Here is a 19,768-nt window from a genome sequence, read left to right as displayed (position 1 = left end):
GGAATGAAACAATAATGACGATGATACAATTTTACAGAGTAATTCATTTTATCACACTATTACACTTCTCATTTCTCTCTATTCTTTTCAAATTTCCAGATATATTTCGGAATAATTATGATACAAACATAGCCGGTCACGAAATATAAAAAATCTTTCTAAATGAAAATTTTAATTATTATATATTACTTATATATTTTATATTTTTCTCTCACTATTTGTTTAGTAGTATTTGAGGTGATAAAGAGTTTTTTCTTTTACTATACCAGATATTGGAAAGAGATGAGTGTATGGGGGTGTCAAAAATCATTTTTATCCTATTAATCTCATTTATATAAATGTCTTAAATGTGCTATCTGTTCCTCACAAAACAAAATCTCTTTTTATACCTAATCTATACAAATGAAAACAAAATTCTTAACACCATCCAAATAGTCTTATCGTTAACAGTTTTCAGTACATCTTAAAATAAAAATACACAATTCAAGTGAATTTCTTAAAGTTAAGAGCAATTAATTTTTTTAATGATTATGCAACTTCGAAAAACAAATCTGATCATCTACATAGTCCTATGCCCAAATTAATTTCACACATTCTCGTATAAAATTGTTTTTCTCACTTACTGTACCCTGTCAATCCTCAGAAAAATACTAACTATTTTTCTGTGACAATTTCTTGTCTTTTTTCTTCCATACCACACTCTTCAATAAACCTTGTTTTTCAATAAAAAAAAAACTATTAGCAAGTTGAACTCTAGCATACAGAAGCGATGTAGCTTTTTACCTCAAACTTAAATGAGCGAAACCAGAACAATAATACACGATATGGACGAAATAGCATGGATGCCAATTGTATGAACAAAAAAAAGATATTGAAGTCTGCATGCATGTCCCTGAATTTGACGTGGACCTGGTATTAACAGATATTGTATACAACATGGTCATGGGAATATATACTTCTTGTCTCATACAAGTATGCAATAAACCTATTTCAAAAATATATTATCTGCACATACAAAAGTGAACTATGTACATTGAATAAACAAAAGGGGGGAAAATACCGCTACAGGCCTACAATAGAGTTTGTAGCAACTCAAGGAGAAGATATGCATGCTAGCAAGTTGCGGCATAGCTGTTGTAACTCAAGGGAAGGATCTGACGAGGATATGGTTGAGAGTACAGACCTAGCTTCTAACAGTCCAACAAATATGTTTTCCAAAATCACATCTTCGCTGGCCATAAGTGATGCTATGAGCTTCGCACCTGCTATCCTTTCCTGTTGAACATTAAAAATGCATCATCATTATACGACATTTTCTCGCAAGTTATAAGAAATAATATGGCTACTCTCAAATTCAAAAGAAAGCCATACCAGCTTTCACACTTGTCCACTTTTTACTAAGATGTCATCCATTGCCTTCCTCCCAACATTTTGATTGCCATAATTCTATTGGTTACCTTCTTTTTAATTTCAATAAATATTTTCTATACTAATAAAAATAAATACATACTCTCCGTATTTTCCACTAAGTCACTACATACATAGAAATAAAATTAACATAAAGTTCAGATTGAAATCTAATACGACTTTATTTGTGTCAATTCAACAAGGACATTGTTATTATGGGGTTTTATAAATTAGTGAGCGAAAAGAGGACAAAAAAAGAGAGTGATCACTGAATTCATGACTGGATTCAATATGATGTCTTCCAATTCGATGATAAGTAATAAAGCTCAAACCTTACATATTTTAGTATTAAACCGTAGTCCAAATTAAACAAGGAGACAAATCATGAGATAAAAATAGGGAAGCTACTCCTAACAGATAATCTAAATACGAGGAAAACTAATCCTGAGATATAATCTAAGTCCTAAGACACTCAAAAACAGTATAAAGATAAAATATTGATTCTGCGACATGTTTCATTGTTTCATCTATTCAAACAGATATGACGGTCTAATAAAATTACAAGGGTGAGTGGGTGGTACAATTTACCTATGAAGCTTGCTATAAATATTTGACAACATTCACAACACCAACAAAAAAGAACACAACCACCAATTTTGGGGAAGAAGCGTGTTCTAAAACTATTATAAGAACAAGAGGAAGAAAGATTAAACCATTATTGTCAAATTTTATGTCACCAAACTCGGTAAAAATCTTATTAAATGACCTGGTAATTAGTTTTAATCCACGATTCAGATACCCACCAACAATATGGTTAATACACAGAACCCAAGATGCAGCAAGTAGAAAGATAGGAAACTTGTTTCAAACTCTTTACTCTGATAACTTTACATATATGGTATTATTAATGGTGTGGTCAATAGCAAAGGCAATTTACCTTGTCCGACTCCTTCCTCAGGGCTTTTAGGGCGCTTCTGAGAAGGTCAGATGCATAGGGAAGAACTGCAGATCTTAGATGATAGACAGCTGAAAATAGGACCTGGGTGCATGCTGCTCTAATCTCTGACATCGTTTCAAACTGCTAACCAAATATAGTTAGTTTCATAACCAATCAGGACTGTGGTGAAGTTTCAAGAACTAAAACTCTAGTAAATGCGTCCTATCAGGCAATTGAGATTTAAGTATGCACTGGTACCTCAAGAGAATGAAGAAGAAAAGGAAGAACTTGTGCTGCAAAGGGCTTCTTGCAAGATTCTGATATCTTCTGGCAAGTGCTAATGAGAACATTACCCATACACAGACGAAAAGAGAGAGATACTGCAGCAGCAACAAATTCTGAGTTTTCATCCCCAAACTCTGGAGTTGAAGTTCGTTCATTCTTGTTGTTAAAGAACTGATTGAGCACATAGCTGACAACAGACTTCCCTGCAGCAGAAGACTCAAAAGATCTGAGACGAAGTCACATTCAACTAACATGTAGCATCAAGCATAAAATTCATTAAAACACATCAACGATACCTTCCTTTCCAACGGCCTTAGTTTTGTCAGGCATGGAAGTGGTGATTGATTCCTTAGCTTGTAGTTCAGCACATATCATCAGTGCTAGACAATCAATGCATCCGTGTTGTGCTTTAGAAACTGAGAGAAAAAGTAATGCCCATCACAATTAGTTATAGTTCAAATAAAATTGAAAGAAACTTAGAAACTAAATACTAACAAACCTGAATCAGCGTTCAGACAAGGCCATAACAATACTGTTTCAATCATCTCTCTAATTGCATACATTGAACAATGATAAAGTGACTCCCATCCTCTGACCTGTTAATCCAAAAAAGCCACCCTATTTTGCGAGCCAAATTGATACAGAAAACACCAGAAACTGAAAGAAAGCAGCAAACAATCTGAATAATAATGGGGGAAAATATTTACCACTAGTGATGTGCAGATCGAAAATAAACAGGCCTTTATCTTCAGTATATTCTTAGAGGCAACAGCCCTCTCTAATAAGGAGCAAAGAAATGGGAGTAGAACCTAAGAAATCAGAAAGCATAGAAAGGTTGAAGTAACACCCGAAAAAATATAAATTGCCAATAAGTAACAACTAATAGATTCAGATTGGATGTAGGTCACAAAGAGAAATAAGTGTAATATAAGGATTTGTAGCCTATTATTGAACACTGGCAGAATTAAGAGGTCCATCGAAAAAAAATTATACAAGGATTGGAGAAATGCATCTAAAACTCAATCATGTTGTAAAGTAGTACGGGTGTAAGGCTCAGGTTAGGTCGAGTTTAATATAATGTTCAATTAATTTGGGTTCGGTTTACCTCTTTTTATTTAAAAGCTCAACCCAACTATAATTGGTCATTGGTTGAATAATTTAAAGTATCAACTTTTAAGAAAAAAAATATGCACAACATAAAGATTTTCAATGTTTAACTCAAGCAATTCTAATTAGGTGCACTAAAAAATCCCAATCCAACCCAACCCACAAAAATGTAACTGGATTGGGTTAGACAGGTTCATAGGTTAGGTGCAACCAGCTTACACCCTAATAATGTAGTATACATAACTACGTAAACAAAAACTCAAACTGAAATGTAAATAAAACCAAGGTTGTGCTCGTGGATGTCTTTCCTGAAAAATTCCAGGGAGAGGGAGCGAAAGAGAACATTACTTGTGGATGAATGCGTCCACACAGCTCAGCAGAGAGCTTCCGAACATCTTCAAATTCAAACTCAGAAAAAGCCCTGAAACAAATGAATACATGACATATGCATCAGGCTCCTGTACTGTAATGTTTAGTTGAAGGAGACAAAGGCTATGTTCTTCAAGGACCGACCTGTTTAGAAGGAAAGCAGAGATACAATCACAATCAATATCAGTGTTCCTGCTTGCTGCATCTACCTCGCAAGGAAAAAATATACACAGTTTGCAATAACTTCAGAAGAAAAATCCAATGAATTAAATGAAAAATGACACAATCTCTGACAGGCAGATACACAAGACAGAAATATATACCCGGAATAATGTTTTTACTGAGATGCCCATACATAATGGATGAATTGAGGTCGTTGAAAGTTTTCAGGGGAAGAATCTTAATTATAAGCAAAGGGCAAAGATGCTCGAACAGAGATTGCTGCATTTCTTCAAACTCATCACTTGAGTAGGTTCTTTGCTCCCATCTTGATAAGAAACTTTCATCAATCCTGCGGCAGAATTGAGAATGTAACAGGAAAAAAAACTATCACCAACAAATTAAATAATTCACATTACAGTTAGTGATTACACATCCATTGTCAATGCATTTAGTCTAAACATGAATTTTCCCACTTTTGAGACAATTATATACACACATTCACTGTGATGACAGAATATATGGACAAAAAGATTTTAATATTGTAATAATCCAAATGAAGACACAGTATGATATGATGAATGAGGTTAATGTGTCCCATTTGACTTAAATAAACACTTTTACACACTGAAAATATTGCATAGGACCATCATAAATATCTGGTACAACCATTACACACAACTATCATATTAAAAAATGAAGCAGAAATAAAACTCTTGATCACTTGGCCAATAATAATGCATACATTGTGCTCTTCATATGGATATGTGATGAATAGAAAAACCAAGGGGCAACATCCACATGAGAAAAGAAAACCAACCATAAATTATTAGTCATCGTAAACTTGACAGTAATCCCAAAACAAAACAAAATTCAATACCAGCAGGATAAATATATCAGTAGGAAGGACCGTTTCTCAAATGTTAGAAGTAACCTCAAGTTCATTATGTTTTTGAAGAATGGTAATTGCCAGAACTATAAATTTCTATAGTCCTAAAACACAGCTCTTCCTTGAATTACCATAGAACAAAGCTACGCATTCCCAAAAACAAAGAAATGTCAAGCCACTGTAGAGTCTGGAGCTGTAACTACATAAATTGTGTTTGAAGAAAGATGGAAAGAGTTATTAATGCATCCTAATTACCAATGACAACTATTCTGATAAATCAAAAACAACCATACCATAAGAGCATAATTTTCCATTTTTCTTTCATGCATTAACAGCTTGGCTAATAAGATCAGAAAAATATTAAGAATTCCTTAAGTCTTAGACTTATATAACACACCAGCCAACAAAGCAACATTCCCCACTGAGACCATGCCTTTCAACTCAATAAAGTAGAGCACAATTCAAGTATCTTCTTTGAACTCTCGATCAATGCGGAGTGCATCAGGTTTCTTTATCATCCATTGGATTTAAAAGTTCTTATGATGTGTATTTTCATTGTATCCAATATTTGTCACAAGCACAATGGTCTTTGGTTCTACAGTTAAAGCTCTTGAGATCAAAATTATAAATAAGGGGAACACATAACAGCTATAATATTTGGTTTAAAGATCGAAGACAACATTTGATATTTAAAACATTGTACTACGTATACTCACTGCTTCTGTTCTCTAACATGCAACAGAACATGATGCAATACAAGATCAGCAACATTTGCTAAGTTTTCACTTATATAACTCAAGAATTTGACAGTAGTTGCATTTGATGGATCTGCAAACATCTTGTCAACCAGTGGTCCGATTAATAAGTTCCAGTCTTGAACCTGTTAATATTGGAATTAACAAATTAGAATATTTTTATTAATATTGATTCCTGCACTGAAGATACATTTATTGGAGTATTTTTTTATTGATTTAGAGAGAACCAACAAATATACATAAAATGTAAGTGTACATGGTGAAGCCACATGTGAACATGTAAGGGGAAATAGATATATCAAAGGCAGTGAACAGTCATCATCAATTAAAAAAAGACTGCCAAAGCTCAACTCTTCAAGAACTGAGTTTAGTTAGAGTAAGAAAGACACTGATGGCTTAAACTTTGGCTAGATTTGGATCTTAACATGGGCAAGAGCAACTTCTACAAACGGTTAAGAGCTTCATTGTAGCCTCCCCAAATCATCATAATCGAATTTAACTTTAGGTCATCCGGGCTAGTACTATGTCATCATCCATGATTTGAGAACAAAGGGTTTTCACGTAAGGGAGAAGATTAAAGATAAACAATCACTCTTAGGTGTACATATATTGCTTTTAGGATTATTTGGGTTCCAGTAGCACATCACTTTATCAATTAGCATCTTAAAATGTTAAAATAATCAATTACCATTTATCACTACTATTAAGTCTTAAAAAGTCTACAATTCCCATTAACCAACTCAACCTACATAAAAATTATATCAGTCATTGATTTCCATTTTCTTGATCATATTTCCAAATTGAAAAAAAAGGAGAGAGAAAGTAAAACTGGTATATAGTTGTAGTCTAAAAAGTAAAACTGGAAAGTACAAAGTTAGGATGCGGGACATGCACTCTAAAAAAGTATATAGTTGTAGTCGATGATTTGAAAGTCAATGGTTGTACTTGTGATAGAATACACATGTATAACAAATAATGTACCTAAAATCTCAGTGGTTAATTTTCCGATCAACAGTTATAACTCCGTGCATTAACTTGGAACTTTAAAGTGAACCAAAACCTACAGTCAAACATAATTGCTCAATCTATCATCTTACACTTTTAGACCATACTGGAACCAGTTTGAGTAGTCGGTCAGTATCGAACTTTGACCCTGACACAAAATAAAAAAATGAAAACAAAATAAATGCAGTATTTTTAACATAAAACAGATGTGCATAAAAAAGAAACTGATATTACAAATTGTTCAATAGATACAGTCACAGTTTTGAACAAGGAAAAGAATAAGAGATTATCACACAATTTGAAGTGGACACTATTATGTACGTGTGTGCATCTTGAAAATATAACACATTAAAGTGATATGTAGTTATGTACGTGTGCAGTGTTATGCATCCTTATATGCCAGTGAAAATCAACTAGCACCAATAAGAATTTGGCGATCTTACACTATTGTTTCAACTTCAGAATGTGATTTTCATATCTACAACTTATGGACACCAACAAGAGCATGATCTTGAACAATTTCAAAGGGAGCAAGTAAGCAAGCATTACTTTCCAAATTAAACTGTTACAAACTAGATGAACTATTAGTTTTAGGAGATACAGATGAAAAAAAAATGAAATTGGTATGGAATTTTACAACAAAATTATCGACAAATCTATGGTACCTAGCTTATAAGAGACTTTCATGAGAAATGCCACTTGAGAAGTTGTTAAACAACATAAAACTAACCTACTATTACAGAGGAGTCAATAAATGCTCAACCTACATTGTATAAATGTAGATTTAAAAACCAGAACTAGTGAAGCAATGAAATTTCAAACAGTGGAGATTGGGGAAAAACTACCTTTATCTCCATTGGACTGTGGAAGGTCCAGGCTTATACTGGTGTTGCTGCAAGGATAAGGAAGGCAAAATATTTAGCCAAGCAGTGATATCTTCACCTATAAAAAAATTTCTTAGATTTTGAACTCCAACTCTAGAAATAGTTTCTATAAGTTGAGCTCCAAACTTTAGAGGCACAGTAGTCGGAGCAAAGAAAAGGAAACCTACCTAAGACAGTCAAGAAACAAGAATATGACTTCAATTCTCTGGTTGTGATGTTTGAGAACCTCAATGATGGAATCACTAGCAATTGATTTTGTCTCATCTGAAGAGTAGACAAGACCAACCAGTGCAGGCAAGTACAATGAAGGGTCTGCGAAAGTAATTGACCCACAAAAATTGTCAGATGCATTTGTATATGCTAGTGTAAATGTTTTTGTGACAAGATATTTTCTGGATCACCACAATGTATATGAAATTAAAGTGAAAACATTATTGCTTAAAAAGATGTGTGACTCATTAAAGGAGAGGAGCACAACAAATAAGGACAATGAATCATTTCAAAGAGGATAAAGTAAGAGAAAAAAAAGTAAAGGAAAATGCAAGGAGGTAACCTAAAAACTTAAGCTATTAGATGCAAGCTTAGAAATTGCTTTAATCACACATCTTAAACACACCTCGTCACCTCCTGATATAAAAACTCTATAGACTTTATGTGAGAATAAAACATAGGCCCACCAATAGTTTTTGCTTCAAATTAAAATTAAAAACCAAAAAGATAGTGCTTAATATTTGGGCAAAGAAGGTCAGCACCACATCATAAACCAATCATCCATAAAGTTCCAGCCAATACAAGACCCACTAATACTTGCAAATTTATATAAGAAATATCTATAACAAAATTACACTTTACATTTCCATTTTAATGCTAACCTATCATTGGAAGTAATTTGGATGCCTGTTCACGAATCATAATTTCTTCATCTCCAAGCCGCTCTAGCAATTTGTTGGCTATATCTTTCCTAAAATACACATTTCTACAAATAAATATACAAACAACTAAAAAATAAGTATAACAACATAAGCATTCATACCTAGCAGAACAAGACATTAAACTTTGTGAATTTGATGATATATGTAAGACTTCTGAAATAACATCCATAGCATTTCTTCTCTGGGAAATGTTTCCAGAATCAAGGCGCTTTAGAACTTCCATAAGACACTGATCATCTTTGCTCCTGCATAATCCTCATATATATATAAGTTCTAAATTTAAAAGAGAAAATTTTAGACTTAAAAAGTGCTCCTAGTCAGAATCATAAGAGAAAGAATAATGACTACATTGAGCAGTATTCTCCTATCAGCATAACAACAGCTCTAGCTGTACCATCCCGCTCATCTAAAAGGTGAAGCAGAAAAGGAATCACACTATTTTCCTTCCTACTGTCAGTAAGTGCATCTTCTTGTGAGTAATCTGGCCTCAGAATGATAGCCTTGAATATTGAAACAACCCCAGCTATCACATCTTCATCAGTGCAATTAAGCTACATAAAAAAGAAGGGAAGGTAAAAGCTCAGTTGTCAATCTGATAAGGGAATCTATACACAAATTACTAAATCACAGTTTGATTAATCACTGGCTTCTAAATACATCATAACTAAAAAATAGCTCGATAAAAAGCAAAGCACACTCTATAGTTCTATGCCCATATGCAGCAATAGCCCAGTTACACATATCAAGCATTTCTGGACTCTTCAATTTGTAAAATTAAAAGTAGTACTCTGCTTTGACATTGCATCATAGGTAAACAAACAATGTTAATTAAACCATGGAATGGTTTTTCAACTGACAGTTACTGCTGAAAATAACAGCATTGATCTTTCTCAGATGCTAAGGACATTATTACTGTATTAAAGGCACTGCAAAAACTACGTCAACATGTCATTCAAGTTCAGAACTAAGAAAGGCTATAATAAAAATAGTAATAGATGGCATCCTTATTCTGAGCTTCTAATCATAATAATTGAGTGCTCAACCTGATCAATCCAAGGGAAAGCATATTGGATTTTGAAGGAGAATGAATATATCACATTCATTTGCAGATTAAATGGTTGCTTAATGATTTTGTTTAAAAATATATCTGCAATATATTTCCCCAAGAAGACCTCAATTAGAGGTACCTGTGGTACTAGAATGCGTGAGATATTCATCCCAAATTCCGACACTGTGCTTTCAAATCTCTTGATGTCCAGACGTCCCAAAAGCAGGCATAAACAATTCAAAAAGAATTTTCTGGTCTCCAACCCACCATCATTGTTGTCAGTATAGCCACCACCAGTGTGGTTGTCCATATAATACTGCAATTTGAATGGATATCAGAAACAAAACAATTTCACCACACACAATCATATGAAACCACAAAGAATTGAGTTATCATGTCATCATATCAAACATATTTATCACCTACTGACCTATTTCTGATCAACTTGAACTAATGTAGCTCTAGCCAGTAAGAGTTACAAATTCATCATAAAGTATGCTCAAATCTAAGGAAAACACACCACGAATTTGGTGGAGAATGGAGATATCAGTGAGCAAATTTTACAGAGGCAACATGAGACTGCCACTTCACAAAGTGCTAAATGAAACGTATGGCACCAAAACTCTTACTTACAACAAGACTGCCAAAAATTGCACAAGAGACACTACCCAGATAGTCAAAGACACATTCCCTTTTATATGTGCAGTAAATAAATTAAGGCTTAAACATCTATATGATATGACGAAGTCAGTCAGCATATATTTTTCTTAGCAGAAAAGATAAAACGAGAATAATTTATCACCCTTCACAACATCAAATAGATACACCTTGCCATCCATATCAACTGGAACATAAGGTGATTGCTCAAATTACTTCAAGACATCATTATAAATTTATAGCTACTCTACTGTATATAACCTGGATGCCAGACATATACTGGTCCAACAGTTTCTTGTAATGCTGAGAGAACTTCTTATCTTCCAGGTGTAGTAGCACGCTATAATGCTTCCAGCAAGAAGAGAGCAGTAAATCTCCAGTCTTGAGAGCATTAGAATCTGTCTCCAATGCTGCAGACAAAATGAAAATGGTCCATAGAAGACTATTAAGTGAATAAACTGAATATCAAGTAGACATAAAATGCATTAACTCCAGAACCTGCCCCATGTTGAAAGGACCCATGGTGATCCTTTATCTCCTCCAGCCATTTAAGAACTTGCTCCAAGCCTTTGGCATGTAAAAAACGACTTTTCTTGCTCCACTGCAATGTAGAGTTGAACATTAAACAACTGAAGAAGTTCAGTGCAAAGTTCAACAGAAAGCAATAGGAAGAAGTTACATTATTATATATGTATGCTCATGTCAGTAATTTTGTATGCCATTTAGAATTCAGTTACAAGTTTGAGGCTGATTATATTTTCTGCAGAAGCAGATGAGTTCCCATCACAAAATTTTAGATACTTTTACCTTAGTTGCCCCTCTGAAAAGGAACATCGAGAAAGGGTTCTTAATAATCATGAACTTAAAATTGGAACAGGTTTTCTTTACCAAATTCAACACAACAGGAAATGTTCTCATAGCTGAACTTCTAAAAGTCTTCTTCACACTGTAGTTAAATAATGCCATCACTTTCTAATATTTGTTTATTCAATATGATTTTCCTTATAGTATATCATAATAGCATATTACGAATATATGAACCGCTGTTTAAAAATGGATGATTCAAACAAGAACTAAGACTGTATAACTTACAGAAAGGAGTCTTCCAACCAAACAAATAATGTCATCTAAATGATGCCACAGAGTATAGTCCCTTTCGATCATTGACATCAAAAATTTTGAATCCAATTTCTCCTTCTGGTCAGTAGTAGGAGATTGTACAAAAGTAATTGCTTGATCTTTTGCTCTAGCATCTAATTTTGACTTTTTGCTGTCTGCCACTTTTGTTAATGCTCCCGAAAGGGACAAAAAACAATCAGCTGCGGACACTCCAAGGCGAGATGGCAACTCAAAACCATCCTGCAAAGTGCTGAAAAGCCAGTGGTCAGATAATGAAAATTTAAGGAATAATCAGTGAATTGATGAAAGAACACAATAATGATACTATCCACAAAAAAGGGAAAACGGGTGAGATATGGAGTTGACATTATTGGTAAAATAAATGGGTATAATGCTACAACAAGAAACATGAGACGGTAAATTTATGAAGAGGAACTGCTGTGCATAAGTGAGATTCATCATTGAACACGTTAATAATCAATCAAATGCCTCTAGCCAACAATGGTAGCTCCTGACAGTATCAGGAATCATGTCTACAAAGAGAAGGGGGGGGGCGGCGGGGGAATTTAGATGAATGCTTGAGTATACGATGTAAGACACATATACGCTTACATAAAATACAATAAAATAAAAGACAATTATCAATGCACACAAGCAAAATCTACCACTAAACAACATGAACATCCGTTTACATTACACTTTGAAACAAGAAAGAGATGCATGAGAAACAATACCTTCCTTTACTAACAATGCTGGCCAAATCCGGAAGGCAGGTGGAGAGTATCTTCAACAAATCTCCATACCTCTCCCGTATCCCTAACAAACACAACTTAATTTATTACGCCAAATGAATTTAAAATAAAAAGATTTCCTATTTCCAAACTTTTTCTCCGTCAATACTCGAGTAGAAATAGCGAGAGTGAAAATTCGAAACTCACCACCAAACATGGATTGATGAGCAGAAGTTTCAAATTCAACGAGATTCCGAAGAAGGAGGCACCAACCAAGCAACAAGTAGCGATCGTGCACGTGCTTTCTGGCAACGACGCCAGCGAGAGCCTGGGCAACGGGTTGGAAAAGATGCTCGTCCTGGAAGAGCCAGTTCAACAGAAGCATACCTTGGTCACCGTGCTTGGACTTCAACACCTGCAAACACGAAACACACAGCGTAACGAAGAGAAAGCAGAATTCAAAAATAAACAAATTGAGGAAGAGAAATTGAATACGCTGTCGATGATTGGAAGAAGAAGTTGGTCGAGGGAAGAATTGTTGGTCGCAGCGTCGGCTACGTAGGTGTGGAAGAACCAGAGAGAATCTTCGAGGGAAGCGAGTGAAGTGTGCGAGCGCGAAGAATGTGAAGAGAGGCGAGAAATAGAGTCGTGAAGCTTCTTGGGACGGGAAGTGAGAAGAGAAGTTATGGCACGTGCGAGCGTGACGGAGACGATGGACTCGCGTTGTGGCTCCGATTTCCATAGCAACTCTTCTTCTCCCTCCATTCTTCTTTCTCGCTTCTACCTTCGTGTCAAGTTTACACTTATTCAAATGAAACACTGCAACGACGTCAATGAAGAGAATGTCATGACAGTTTTTTGGCAGTTTCTTCCTGCATCCCCAAAGTTTTCTTCCTGCACTCCCAAATTTTTCTTCCTACACCCCAAATTTTTCTTCTTGCACCTCCACAATGTTATGCACAAACTAAACTGTCGCTATTATTTTTTAAAAACCCTAGAATACACTTGTATTTATTTTTTTCATTCTGGATTATGAAATTCGGAAAATTTTTGGATTGGCACTTCCGGTAAAATTTTGGATCCACCAATCCACAATTCAAAATATGCATTTCACATTCAAAAATCCATCATTCAAAACAAATCCATAACAAAAGTATGCATTCCAAATTCAGAAATTCATAATTCAAAAAAAAAACATTCAGGATCCACCAATCCGTAACAAAATTAGGCTTCCGGATTTAACAATCCGTAAAGTAATAATATATGCAAAATTTATTTCTGGAACACCCCTTTATCCAGAAAAAAAAATTCAGTTCCGGATTGATGAATCCATACCACACTCCCAGATCCCTCGGTGACCACAGAGTCCTTTTTCAAATAAAAGGTCAAGCCAGTTTCGGGATTTAGAAAATTCTCGGGGTGCAAGAAGAAAAACATAGAGTGCAGGAAGAAGAAGCCCAGGTTTTGTTTATATTTTATATTTGGGACTAAGGTAGGCCCAAAAGGATAATAAGATGTAACGCAGCGTGTTGGTTCGGTTTAACAGTTGTCTGTAATGCTCCCAGTGCAGAGTGACTGCAGAGACATTTGCAAGGTGCTGGTGTGTCTAACACATTCAAGGTCACTCCCCAAGGGTCTTCAACTCCATGCATACGTCATCAAATTAGGGTTTGAAGCTCTTCCATTGGTGTGCCACCATTTCATCAACTTCTACTCCAAAACTAACCTTCCCCATTCCTCGCACAAACTCTTCGATTCCTTTCCCCACAAATCCGCCACCACATGGAGCTCCGTCATCTCCGCCTTCGCCCAGAACGATCTCCCCCACCTCGCCCTCCGCTTCTTCCGTCGCATGCTCCGCCATGGCCTCCTTCCCGACGACCACACCCTCCCAACGGCTTCAAAGTCCTGCGCCGCCCTCTCATCCCTCCCCATCGCCCACTCCCTCCACGCCCTCGCCCTCAAAACCGCCAACCACTTCGACGTCTTCGTCGGAAGCTCCCTCGTCGACATGTACGCTAAATGCGGCGAAATAAACCTTGCGCGTAAGGTGTTCGACGAAATGCCTCATAAAAACGTTGTCTCCTGGAGCGGCTTGATATACGGGTACTCCCAATTGGGTCTCCATGAGGAGGCTTTGAACCACTTTAAATGTGCTTTGGAGCAGGATTGTGATATTCGGGTTAATGATTTTACGTTGTCTAGTGTTTTGAGGGTTTGTAGTGCTTCCACGTTGTTTGAGTTGGGGAAGCAAGTGCATGGATTGTGTTTTAAGACTAGTTTTGATTCGTCCTGCTTTGTGGCTAGTTCGTTGATCTCGTTGTATTCTAAGTGTGGGGTTGTGGAAGGGGCTTACAAAGTTTTTGAGGAGGTGAAGGTGAGGAACCTTGGAATGTGGAATGCGATGTTGATTGCGTGTGCTCAGCATGCTCACACGGGTAAAACGTTTGAGCTGTTTGAGGAGATGGGGAGTGTCGGGGTGAAGCCGAATTTCATCACGTTTTTGTGTCTGCTTTATGCGTGCAGTCACGCGGGGTTGGTGGAGAGGGGGAAGCATTACTTTAAGTTGATGAAGGAGCATGGGATTGAACCCGGATCGCAGCATCATGCAACTATGGTGGATTTGCTTGGTCGTGCTGGGAAATTGGATGAAGCGGTTCGGGTGATTGAGGAAATGCCTATGGAGCCAACGGAATCTGTTTGGGGGGCTTTGTTGACTGGGTGTAGGATTCATGGGAACACTGATTTGGCTTCATTTGTGGCTGATAGGGTTTTTGAGATGGGTGCTGTGAGTTCTGGGATTAATGTTTTGCTTTCTAATGCTTATGCTGCTGCTGGAAGATGGGAGGAAGCGGCAAGAGCAAGAAAGATGCTGAGGGATCAGGGAATAAAGAAAGAAACTGGTTTAAGTTGGGTGGAGGAGGGTAATAGGATTCATACATTTGCTGCTGGGGATAGGTCTCATGGGAAGACCAAGGAAATTTATGAGAAGTTGGAGGACCTGGGAGAGAAACTGGCAAAAGCTGGGTATGTTGCAGACACGTCTTTTGTGTTGAAAGAAGTGGATGGAGATGAGAAGAGTCAAACTATAAGGTATCATAGTGAAAGGTTGGCCATAGCGTTTGGACTTATTACTTTTCCTGAGGAGCGACCTATTAGAGTGATGAAGAACTTGCGTGTTTGTGGAGATTGCCACACTGCAATCAAGTTTATTAGCAAGTGTACTGGAAGGGTAATCATTGTGAGGGACAATAACCGGTTCCATCGATTTGAGGAGGGAAAATGCACTTGCGGAGATTATTGGTGATGATGGTAAGGTGGTGATGATGACATGAGAGTAGCAGAGCAGGAACAGAGTAGGATCAACTCTCAACTTGACTTTTGCTATCTCGCCACGTATAGATCGTGGTAATTTTTGAATCTTTTTGCCATTTATATAAATTTTTGCCATTGCTGATATGGGAGGAAAAAGGGAAGCCTATATAGTACTGTACTCATACCCAACGAAGAACTCCGATAGCAATTTGAATACCATTCTTGTGAGTAGCTATTGTTTCATTTACAAAACCAAGTGTGTTATATGACAACCTAATTTGCATTTCTGTAGATATTCCAGGGTACGACAACCTTCAAATATAAACACATACATATAATGGGTCTAATTTTTATTACAACATCCAAAGGAATTTGAATTTCCACTTTTCTTGTATGAACATTGGATTCTTCTGGGTATAAGGTTATGGCAAAGGTGAGATGCACAGAAGAAGTAGGTGATAATAATAGAAGGAACTGCTGCAAAAGCAAAATTTATATATTATAAATATGTTTTAAGCATACATAAAGTTGTTAATGAATTTCAACAATAACAAAATTAAAAGAAACAACGTAAACTTTCAATCTTTAACGTGCACATGCTTTAAGAAACAATAAAAAACAATTATTAAAATACAATAAATTATAGTATCAGGAAAAACCTTGAATTCAATTAATATCTAAATTTCAAAACAGAATATTAAAAAACGTAGTTATAAAGTTAAACTAAAATTAAAACAATGTAACAGATATCTACCCATATTTTCTAATGGAATTGAATTTATTATTAATGTGAAGTCGTACAAAAATTACATTAAATCAAGTTAAAGAAAACAACAATATAGTGTTTATTCATTGTGTATATTATGTTTAGAATAAATTTATTAACTAATAATTACATTAAAATGTTGATCTCATAATACATTATTATTAGGATTAATACGGAGCAACATATCTTATTTACGCTAAATTTATTAATTATTATTACATACACATAAGACATTTTTACAACGTTTTAGAAGTTTATCTCTTAATAATTTTTGCATAAATGTTGAAAATTTTAATATTAATTTTTTATACTTAATATATATTTTTGGTTTTAATCTAAATTAATAAAAAATTATTAATTTCGTTATAAACATATTTATTAATCTTAATTAATAAAACTTATCAATTTCATAATAAACTATTAAATTATTTTCTATAATTCACATTACAAGGGGTATTTTTAATTATCTGGATAAAAGTTAGTATTTATATTTGTATTTTGAATATTTAATTTCGTTCTAATGTTAATTAATATTTTTTTCTAATTTTGTTAACATATATTTTGGTTGAAATATTAATTAAAATTAAAATTATGTTTTATAATCAACTACTAAGGTATTTTATATTACTAAATATTGAATAATAAGCATATTTATATATTCTTTCATGTAGATAAGGGCGTTAAAATCAATTAATAAGTCTTTGCCATATTTATTGAAACTAGATATTTCAAAAAAGTTATCAGAATAATTTCAAATTTGTAGTTTGAATATATTATTGTAAATTGTAAAATTAATGGGAATATTATTTTGAGCGTTGAAAAAGTTTGTATTGCGGGTTTTCGGGTGAGAAAGGTGCAGGCAATTGCTTCCTGCACCCAATTTCATTGGAAAAGATAAAAATGTTCTTAGTGTATTTTTTTTTATTGTGGATTTTTTTTATCTAGAATGGACTTTTGAATTTTGTTTTTGGATTTTTATTCGTAGAACACAAAAAGCTCTTTCGGATTTACTTTTCTGGAATGTATTATTTTTAATTTTAGATTTTTATTTTCAGAATAAAAGATATTTTAAGAATTTTAAAATTGTGTTGGGTGTAGGTTGAAAAATATTGGGTGTAGGAAGAATTTGCCAAAGATGTAAGGGATTTTCTTAACCAAATTAGCAGCACAAAATCATATTTTTTAGACAATTACTTCTTCCACCCAATCAATTGTTTCCTACACTCAATGAACTTTTTAAAATTCCATTATGTCCTTGTCTTCTTTATTTTGAAAAACGGTGTAGGGTGCAGAGAAACTTGTTTTTCCTCTTTGGTGGTGGTTTGAGCTGCAAAGGAGGTGGTTTTAGGGTATGTTTGGATTAGAGGGTGTGGGGGAGTGGAAAGTTGAGGGTGTGTGGGAGTGGAAGTGTGAAGAAAGTTGAGGTTGTTTGGATTGGGGTATGTTAGAGTGGATGTGTAAGGAAAGTTTATTGAAAATTGTGAGTGATGTGATAGTTGTAAGAATATTATAAATTATTTTGAATAGTAAAGTTTGTGAGATTACAATTTTACCCTTGTATATAAAAAAAAGAATAAATAATGATTAATCCTATTTCATATTTTAGTTAATTATAATTTAAAATTAAAGTATAATTATATTATTTAACATTTTATTAATTAAGAATTATTTTTTATTTAAGTTAATTTATTTACATAATTTTAATATTATAAATGATTTTATAAACTATGTTATGTTATATATATATATATATATACAAATATATATAAAATTAATTTTAATAATAATTTTCATTATTATGAATAGCAAAATGAATATATTTTAAAAAAAATAGAAATTTAGAATATAACATGAATATTAAGTAGGTGTCAAAATATATAATATAAAGTCATTACATGAAGAACATAATAATGTTAATTAGAAAAAGAAAACACATTCCTAGTAATAACATTTGAATCCTTCTTGTGGAGACCTTCAAACGGTTTTCTAGAAGACATATCTTATTCCGTTGTATGATAATAATTTCATCTTTTTCATCGGCAACGTCTTCAATGCACCATTTGAAAAAATTACAGCCTAGAACCATGCAACTTCTAATCTGTTTTGAAGAAAACAATAAAATTGAACAATGAATAAGTTTAAAATAACATTCTTAAGTTTGTTTGAAACCTAATTGAATAAATTTTACCTTGTAGTTGCGACAACCCCAAAAAAAATTTCCAACATTTTTTTGTGTTGTCGCTATTCTCAAAACAGCAAATTGTCCACAATCACAAATAGGATCAATGAAGGCACTTGTGCTCCCAGTAGCATGGGTAAAAGTACCACGTTTTTGCACACTACAACCAGTACAACTAGATGACGACGTGTTGTGATACGCAGACATTAATGACACTTAAACAATGCTGTCGAAGTAATAAGATGGTAAAAAAGTTTCATTAAAAACAATATGATTATGTAAATAAGTAGCATGAAAAGTAGCATAAAACCTTAACAAAAACAATGTCAACGTCAAAAATAACAAACACAATTCATCAATGTTCAACATGAAACTTAGAAATAAAAATAACAATGACAATAACATAATAATAACACACTCAATGGCCTTGATGACGTCGAATGTCAGCCAGAGTAACCTCCATTCTGTCCATTCGGGTATTCATGTTTTGTATGCCGGACAAAATTTGATTTAACAATTCCCTTTGAGTGGAGTTTTCCTCCTCAGGTTGACCACCTTCAACATCTTGTGCTGGCAATTCATCATCTTCTTCGTTTGCATGTTGGGGTCTACCAAGTTGCCATATGCCATTGACCTGGAATATATTTAATTTTGTCATACTTTTTTTGCCAAAGTAATGATTCCAGCCTAGCATTATTGCTTGTTCATTGGACAAGTCAAAGCCATACACCTGCAAGATCCTCGTTATCAAATATGCATATGGGAGAGGCATCTTGTTATCCCGGCATTTGATGATGTGTTGCATTATGTAATGAGGTCAATTAATGCGTACATTATTCTTGATTAACCACATCATGAAAATATGTTCATTCAGCAGTTGTGCATAGTTGCTTCCTCGAGGGCACAAGATATGCACCCATGTGTAATGCAACAGTCGGTCATTCATTTTCAGACTACCGACATTTTTCAGATTTTGACCTTCAACATCTTCACGAATCATGGACGATAATGCTAGACCTCGATCAAAATTCAGTTCCTCAGGTATCGTCCCAGGGGTTAACTTAAGACCGTCATACTGTAGATGAGCAATGGTCATCCAATCTATTTCTTTAATGTGTATCATTTTTCCACAAATCTCAATGGCAAGGTGACCAGCAGGTGTGAATTTTGCATTTGTATAAAATACTCTTACCAAATCCTCATAATACGGAAGATTAATTCCAA

At 34.5% G+C, this 19,768-nt stretch overlaps 2 protein-coding genes across 17 annotated transcripts; one reads left to right on the top strand and one right to left on the bottom strand.

Moving 5' to 3' along the window:
* Positions 1-887: 887 nt before the first annotated feature.
* LOC137814074 (ARM repeat superfamily protein) lies at positions 888-13,245 on the bottom strand. Of its 16 annotated transcripts, none has more exons than XR_016521084.1 (23): positions 12,780-13,108; positions 12,492-12,699; positions 12,288-12,369; positions 11,527-11,803; positions 10,933-11,035; positions 10,696-10,844; positions 9,917-10,093; positions 9,078-9,280; positions 8,831-8,974; positions 8,670-8,758; positions 7,965-8,109; positions 7,759-7,855; positions 7,006-7,061; positions 5,870-6,033; positions 4,429-4,616; positions 4,250-4,310; positions 4,085-4,157; positions 3,337-3,438; positions 3,129-3,225; positions 2,926-3,045; positions 2,603-2,832; positions 2,345-2,485; positions 888-1,275 (listed from the first exon to the last, which is right to left on the bottom strand). XR_016521084.1 is itself a non-coding variant. In XM_068616620.2 (23 exons), the coding sequence occupies exons 1-23, from the start codon at positions 13,047-13,049 to the stop codon at positions 1,093-1,095; spliced, it is 3,309 nt and encodes a 1,102-aa protein (XP_068472721.1). In that variant the 5' UTR covers positions 13,050-13,245; the 3' UTR covers positions 888-1,092. The 16 variants fall into 16 exon arrangements, 8 of the variants coding, with proteins under 8 accessions (XP_068472721.1, XP_068472720.1, XP_068472722.1 ...); XR_016521081.1 differs by having other exon boundaries at positions 4,250-4,304; positions 6,890-7,061; positions 7,759-7,805; XM_068616620.2 differs by having other exon boundaries at positions 7,759-7,805; positions 12,780-13,245.
* Positions 13,246-13,810: 565 nt separating this feature from the next.
* MEF1 (mitochondrial RNAediting factor 1) lies at positions 13,811-15,890 on the top strand. Its single transcript, XM_068616625.2, has one exon. It carries the CDS (start codon positions 13,840-13,842, stop codon positions 15,589-15,591), a length of 1,752 nt encoding a protein of 583 aa, XP_068472726.1. The 5' UTR covers positions 13,811-13,839; the 3' UTR covers positions 15,592-15,890.
* Positions 15,891-19,768: the final 3,878 nt, after the last annotated feature.

This window comes from Phaseolus vulgaris, chromosome 1, assembly GCF_051622355.1.
Source record: "Phaseolus vulgaris cultivar YP4 chromosome 1, ASM5162235v1, whole genome shotgun sequence".
Lineage (NCBI taxonomy): Eukaryota > Viridiplantae > Streptophyta > Magnoliopsida > Fabales > Fabaceae > Phaseolus > Phaseolus vulgaris.
Note: the sequence above shows the minus strand (reverse complement) of the source record. Positions and strands in the feature narration are given on the sequence as shown.

Bases quoted from the DNA above. Each gene is read 5' to 3' on its own strand.
- MEF1 (XM_068616625.2), top strand. From the start codon at position 13,840: ATGCTCCCAGTGCAGAGTGACTGCAGAGACATTTGCAAGGTGCTGGTG.
- LOC137814074 (XM_068616619.2), bottom strand. From the start codon at position 13,049: ATGGAGGGAGAAGAAGAGTTGCTATGGAAATCGGAGCCACAACGCGAG. The intron at 12,370-12,491 runs GTGAGTTTCGAA...TGTGTTTGTTAG, and splicing joins TCATCAATCCATGTTTGGTG to GGATACGGGAGAGGTATGGA. The intron at 4,617-5,869 runs GTGAGTATACGT...ATTCTGCCGCAG, and splicing joins CATGTTAGAGAACAGAAGCA to GATTGATGAAAGTTTCTTAT.